The following is a 7,260-nucleotide window of genomic DNA, read 5'->3' as shown; positions in this document are numbered from 1 at the left end:
AAACAGCTTTTGATGAGAGAGGTCAATGGAGAATGTCCAGACTGGTTCGACCTGACAAAGTCTACAGTAACTCAGATAACCACTCTGTGCAATTGTAGTGAGCAGAATAGCATCTCAGAATGCACAATGTCGAACATTGAGGTAGATGGCCTACAACAGCAGAAGATCATGTTGGGCACTTTATTAGAACCATAATGTTCCTAATAAAGTGCTCACTGAGTGTATGTTCACATTCCAAACTTTGATTTCTAACCTTAAATGTTATTTCTCCATTTGCTGAATTTCCAAAATTCTATCCCGTGGGGGCTCTGGTTCAAGTCGAGTTTTATTGATCTGTTTCAAAGCCACTATTCTAATAACTCAATGGATGTATTGTTCAATTTTTTTTTTTTTTTAAAGACTGGGGAGCTTACCCCAAATAAGTTTTTTTGGATGGACTTCTAATGTGTGATTTAAATATTAAATTAATTTGTCTAATCACGTCATTCCAGTATATTTTTAATTACAGCGTAATATCGAATAGTCAAATGACTTAAAGTAAAAAAAATTCTAAATGTGGGTATATTAAAAATCAGCTCTCAGGACTCTCAGACAGTTGAACTCATTTAGATGCAGAGAGAGCTGGTTTTGTTAATGTGAAAGTCATTTTGACTAGTGTGTTTGAGTTTCAGCCTCATCTGGTTTGTTTACTCATAGAGTGGGTGTTTGAGGCTGTGTACCAACTTGGACTGTCATCCTTATGGGACTTCTACAAACACATCTGAACCCTGAAAACTGTCATCATTGCACAACACCACATTGTTTTCTCACAGATTCTTTAAAAACAAACCTCTGGCTAACCAACTGGGACATATGTAGCTCAGTGTTGCCTTCCAGGTACTTTAACACAGATTGAATCAGGTGATCTGACTAGAAGCGCAGAACACCAATGCAAAGATGAAGTTATGATCACACTTTCTGTAAAATCATAATCATACTGTTAATATATAAATGAAGGGAATGTAGTTGTGTGAAATATGCTCACTGTCTAAATTAGCTTACCAAGTCTTTTTATTATTCTTATGTGGTATTCAGCAGTCAGATAGTTGATTTGACTATACAAGCAGAACATTTTGTCTCGACCAATGCTGCCTACTTTCTAATCCTTGGCTTCATCATGACTGTTTTATTATTTACAATCAAGTCTTTATTTACCTCTGCACTGCGATAAAGGTCTCTTGCTATGGTAGATGTGTGGCTGTTGGGGAAATGTAATAATTACCAGAGCTTCTCCGTGATTTTAATCCTGTGCGATTCGGTCATATCGGTAATTTTTCCGGACTTTTCAGCGTGTTCTCGCCGGTATCTTTTAGCTTCTGTAAAAATATCCCCCAGGTGGCAGGCTATACTAAAAAAGCAAGTGAATCTGCACTGTCCAGCCTGTGAGGCCTTTAACCATCGTTGTTTCTCAAGTTATCAAAGTTTCTTAAGTGGATGTTGGCCAATGAGAAGACACCAGAAAATGTAAGAGGTGCTTCACAACTTCAGACAATGTTGACTTGCATATGGGCTGATGCATGTTTTTCTTAAGAATTTGATGCTGTCCAGTGTTTATTTACCCATATAAAAGAGAAAGAAACGAGCATGTTTTCTTTTAGTTTGGAAAATGTGATTTGAGCAGAGTGAATGGGGGAAATTGAGTGGAGGTTTCTATGTGTTGTTCAGACACTGCAGACCCACATTTCGATACATGATTTCGGGAGCGTTAAATAAAATGACAGAATGTGAAAGGATTGTCCATATTTTAATTCAAGAGTGTAAAAAGGATTGTGGCTTCGCTAATGTCATCAGTTCTGTTGATTTTGCTAGATATTCCAATCAGTTTCTTGCTAACACTTTACTATAAGGTTCCATTTGGTAACATTAGTTATCATGAACTAACAATGAACAATATATTTTTTATTGCATTTATTAACCTTTGTTAATATTAGTTAATAAAAAATACAATTGTACATTGTTAGTTCATAGTGCATTAACTAATGTTAACATATACAACTTTTGATTTTAAACATGTATTACTATATGTTGAAATTAACATTAACCGAGATTAATAAATACTGTAAAAATATTGTTCATTGTTAGTTCATGTTAACTAATGGTGGAGCCTTATTGTAAAGTGTTACCAATTTCTTCTAATAATCCCAGATACAGTACTGTATATGACCATGTTTAATATTTCCTGCATAATCAGCACAGTTATACACTTTCTGATAGGTCAGTTACGTGTGACGGCAGCAGTGTTAATTTTTACACGTTTTTGTTTTAGTCATAGTTTTAGTCTTTTGAAGAAAAAGTCCTTAAATGGGATAGTTACCCCAAAAATTAAAATTCTCTCATAATTTACACAACATCAAGCCATCCCAGATGTGTATGGCTTTCTTTCTTCTGCAGAACACAAATGAATATTTTTAGACGAATATTTCAGCTCTGTAGATCCAGAGAGTGCAAGCAAATGGTGGCTAGAACTTTGAAGGTCCAAAAAGCACATAAAAGCAGCATAAAAGTAATCCATAATACTGCAGTTAAATCCATGTCTTCAGGCTATATGAAAGGTGTGGGTGAAAAAAAGTAAATACAGTATTTAAGTCCCTTTTTACTATAAATCTCCACTTTCAAATTCTTTATTTGTTTTTGGCAATTCACATTCTTTGTGCATATCGCCACCTACTGGGCAGTTTTTAGTAAAAAGGCTTAAATATTCATCTGTTTCTTAACCACACCTATAATATCGTTTCAAAAGACATGGATTTAACTGCAGACATATGGATTACTTTTATGATGCCTTTTTTTGGAGCTTCCAAGTTCTGGACACCATTCACTTGCATTGAATGGACCTACAGAGCTGAGATATTCTTCTAAAAATCTTTGTGTTCAGCAGAAAAAAGAAAGCCATACACAACTGGGATGGCATGAAGGTGAGTAAATGATGAATTTTCATGTTTAGGTGAACTATCCCTTTAAATTTAGTCGTGTCATATTCATTAGTTTTAGTCAACAAAAGTAACGTATATTTTAGTAGATGATAATGTGCAAAAACATGTCAAACAGTAACAGACCAGACTTTAATTAAATATTCAAACATTTCAAAAAAATTCATGAACATTTATTATTTAAACATGTATTTAAGCATATAAAAAATACATACAAAATACAACTGTCCTTGTTGTAAAAACCTTAGTTCCTGAAATAATGATATACTAGCTACTTTAGAAGTCACTGTGTTCTGAACTCTTTAGCAGCACCGCTCTGATATATTGATTGTGAAACCTGTGTGTGAAACGCATCATGTTTGTTTTTTTCATTCATTATAATTATTCTCTTCTAATGACTCTCTTCTGTAGGCGCAGACTGCAGCTCAACCCCACCCAGGCCTTTTTCCTCCTCGTCAATCAGCACAGCATGGTCAGTGTGTCCACTCCCATTTCTGAGATCTACGAGCAAGAACGAGATGAAGATGGCTTCCTTTACATGGTGTATGCCTCCCAGGAGACTTTTGGTTGCTAAGCAGGCCGCTCGACCTTTTAGGGAGGACGGCAGATAGGGAGAGAGAGAGAGAAATGGCAAGATGAAGCAGGCTTAACCCAAATGTAATCCCTCTCTTCTCTCTCCATCATCCCTGCGCCTCCCTTAGTGATATTAAACGTAATAAAACCGTATATTTTTCTCTATGTGATAAAAGTGCAAACCACAGCACTACTGTAAACACTATTCTGACCCCTTGAACAGTTTTAAAATCATAGGCTCAGTTGTTCGCCTTCATAAGAGAAGCATAGGTGTTACATTGTGCCTCAGTTGTTTTACTTGCATTTTATTACTTTAATTAGGGTTTGTATGTAAATTAATTAGTAACACATGTTGCTGTATATAGGTGAGTGAGTTTTTTTTCTTTGTTTTAGGAGACGAATTTGCTGTAAGTTTTTTTTCCTGTCAAAATCTGTTACCCGATTTTGTGGTAATGGTGTAAGATTGTAAAATCTTACTTTGGAATCGTGTACCAAGTAAGCTCACTTTCATGAGCTATTGTTTTCATTTGTGGGCTTCTGTGTAAAACAACTTATTAACTCATTGTAGAATAAGGATAGATACAGTCTGATGGTAACTGTACTCAAAAGCCACATTGATCTGTACTGTACATATGTGAGCCAAAAGAACATTTGAGATCTTACAGGTGAGGAGTTAGATGGATCTTTTGGCATACAGTATTCCCCCATCTGTGTCACATTAATTAATCTTTGTTCGATGCAAATACAAATGCTTTCTTTGCACAAGTAAAACATTTAAGAGGACAAACTCTATTACAAGTGAAATAATTATAGCATTCTATCATTCTATTCTCCTTTATTTTTGTTTTCCTTCTCTGTCACCATACGAGAAGTATGCCTTCTGTCAAATCTTAGATGAAGGGATTGTGATGCACTACATTGCATGTTTTTTTTCCTCTTTTTTTATATTGATTTATGCTATAGATTTGTTATTTCAGCTTTTATTTAAAGCAGAAAAACTGAAAGACTTTTTAGATGTTTTGAAACCAAAAAAAAAAAGAAATACAAAAAACAAACTGAAATGTGTATGTCTAAGTATGTTTGAAATGTAAAAAAAAAAGAAAGTGTGTATAAATCATTGTATGAAATTATTCAGATGCATTGTGTTTTAATGGGTGTATTTAGAAAAATACTGGATAATTTGAAAATGTATTTCTTTCGGAATAACAGTAAAAAGAGAAACATGTTTGGCAAACTTAGAGGTTTTCTTATTGTAGTGTAACAAAAATAACATTTGCAACTCATTTGTCAGTAAGATGGGAGAGAGGCACAAATACTAGTATACAGAGAAATAAGTTGTACTTACTAGTTTTCATGTTTCATGCAAATCACAAGTATCATTTAAGAGCAACACGTATGCATAGAAGTGCTAAAAACAACTAAAAAGAGTTTCGATTAAAACAAAAGTTGCAACAAATGTTTCAGTATTTTTAAACAATTAAAAGGTGCATAAATTCAGTCCTTCACAGCTAGGCAGTCTGTATTTGAGATATTTACATAACTGAGATGAGAAAGCTTTATGTTGGCAAATTACTCAACATCTGTAACAAAAAATAATGCACCCAAAATAAGTTTTTTTTTCTCTCTCTTTCTCTCTTGAACATGTCAAATTGTGTATTTAACAAGCTATATGTAGTCTGTAACCTTATTGTTCTTAGGTCAGGAAAGTACTGAGCACACCACTGTTTAATATGCACGTATTCTAAAATAATACTGACACCCAATTTATGACATTTTACAAATATCTTACAAAGACAATTTTTTTAGGACAAACTAGCTTAGACTAGAAGACACAAAATGCTTCAAAATTAGACACTCGTGTTTCTTTGTAAAAGAGCTTAATATGAACACATGACAACAAACGTAGCCTTTCATGGCTAATTATGGTCCAATATTCCACCAGCCATTTACATGGCAAGAAAGTTCCATCAGAAGAGTCTATAGCTTCCTGTACCATCAAGTGGCAGTACTGCCTAGCAGGAGATGAGCAGCGAGTTGGTGAGCGACTGCTGACTCTGTGCTCTCTCGACAGTCTCGCCACTTGACAGGATCTCACACGCAGCCAGCTCATGACAAAGAGCATGGAGCACCTCCAAAATATGCGCTTTCCCTGCAAATCAAGCATAAGACATATACATCTAATCCCTGTGCCACATTTTAATTGCATGCCAGGTGAAAAGTGAGAGATTACAAGTCTCATGTAAATGCGTTTTTTTTGCATTATCAACCAGTTGAATAAGCCTATTTTTGGTAGTTATCAGCTTATTGGTGTGCATGTAAACGTGCCCAGTGATTTCTGTGTTTTATAAGATCACTGCTAGCAAGTTGAAAGTGTCGTGGGTTTTGTTTTTACCATGCTGAGGATCACTGCAAGACTCCAGTGTGCTCAGCAAAATCTTCCCCAAAGATCTTCTTGAGACATTCTAAAACAAAAAGGAAACTTTAAAGATTTTAAATAAAATGACAAAATACTTGATTCCATGTGACAATAATAATAATGAAAATTAATCAACCAGCTTAAAATCAAAAGCACTGAATATACCCCAAAGGTACAATGCAATGGCATAAAACGTACTTTGCAACAACAATGTAATAGTATTGTCAAATGATTGTGTTGCTCAAATAAACATTTACTGTATATTACTTAAAGCAAAGCAGATCTACTTAAAATAATATTGTGGGCTCAATACAGCATTTGTGGCATAATGTTGATTTCCACAAAAATGATTTCAACTCTTCCCTCCTTTTCTTTAAAAAAAGCAAAAATGATGGTTACAGTGAGGCACTTACAATGGAAGTGAATGGGCCAATTTTTGGAGGGTTTAAAGACAGAAATGTGAAGCTTATCATTTTATAAAAGCACTTACAGTACATTATACTGTAGCTCTAATAATCAAGTTTTAAAAGAAGAATGAAAGTTTTTTTTAAATAGGATTTTTGTAGGGTCGTTTTAAGGTTTACAACGTTACGTCATCATGGCAATGAAGTTGTAAAATTGGATAAAATTGCTTGCTAACCCTTTCTGTGTAAAGTTATATTACATTAAAATCATGTTAACATGCATATTGTTTGTGTCTTGTGGCTATACTTTTGAAACAGTGAGTATTTTAACGTTTACGGATTGGCCCCTTCACTTCCAATGTAAGTGCCTCACTGTAACTTAGATTTTTGGGGGGCTTCTTTTGCTTTTATTTACAGGACAGTGGAGAATGGCAGGTCAGGATTGGGGGGTCAGGAAAGGACCGAGTCACCTCCGTGTAACATGTCAGAGCATGTGAACTAGCCACCAGGCCACATCTCCTACTTTTGAGATGGGCTTAGTTGAGACATGATGAGTGTGACATCCCCACGGATTCACTGACCAGTTCTCGCAACTGCTGCAAAAGCTGTAGCACATCCATCAGTTTCTCCTCCACAAGAGAGAGACGCACCCGTTCTGTCTCCAGCATCTGCAGCTCCAGGTGGAGCAGCTCCGTCTCCTCTGCCTTTTGTTGTAGCTCCTGGACCAGGGCATCCCTCATCTACAGACAAACAATGGTTACCATAGACCTTGTGCATATTTAAACACTAAACTCCAGAGCCTTTTTTCAACACACAATGAACTTCAGGTTAGGAGAATTCTTCCCAGATGTCCTGTTAGCCCATAATTCAGCGGAGACACATAATTTCTCAAACAGAA

General features: G+C 35.5%; 2 protein-coding genes across 3 annotated transcripts in view; one reads left to right on the top strand and one right to left on the bottom strand.

Moving 5' to 3' along the window:
• The window catches only part of LOC127426240 (microtubule-associated proteins 1A/1B light chain 3A), a 10,723-nt gene extending 5,947 nt beyond the window's left edge, over positions 1–4,776 (top strand). The window contains exon 4 of the mRNA XM_051672910.1: positions 3,381–4,776. Within this exon, the coding sequence (XP_051528870.1) occupies positions 3,381–3,543 (163 nt within the window). The 3' untranslated portion in view covers positions 3,544–4,776. The remainder of the gene's footprint in view (positions 1–3,380) is intronic.
• The window catches only part of LOC127426189 (EF-hand and coiled-coil domain-containing protein 1-like), a 38,462-nt gene continuing 35,884 nt past the window's right edge, over positions 4,683–7,260 (bottom strand). The window contains exons 6-8 of one of the 2 annotated variants that reach the window (XM_051672830.1): positions 6,944–7,102; positions 5,935–6,004; positions 4,683–5,691 (exon numbers count right to left, since the gene is read on the bottom strand). In XM_051672830.1, the coding sequence (XP_051528790.1) occupies positions 5,555–5,691; positions 5,935–6,004; positions 6,944–7,102 (366 nt within the window). In that variant the 3' untranslated portion in view covers positions 4,683–5,554. The remainder of the gene's footprint in view (positions 5,692–5,934; positions 6,005–6,943; positions 7,103–7,260) is intronic. The other variant, XM_051672831.1, reaches the window with a different exon arrangement.

Source organism: Myxocyprinus asiaticus, chromosome 35, assembly GCF_019703515.2.
Source record: "Myxocyprinus asiaticus isolate MX2 ecotype Aquarium Trade chromosome 35, UBuf_Myxa_2, whole genome shotgun sequence".
In the NCBI taxonomy this organism is placed as follows: domain Eukaryota; kingdom Metazoa; phylum Chordata; class Actinopteri; order Cypriniformes; family Catostomidae; genus Myxocyprinus; species Myxocyprinus asiaticus.
Note: the sequence above shows the minus strand (reverse complement) of the source record. Positions and strands in the feature narration are given on the sequence as shown.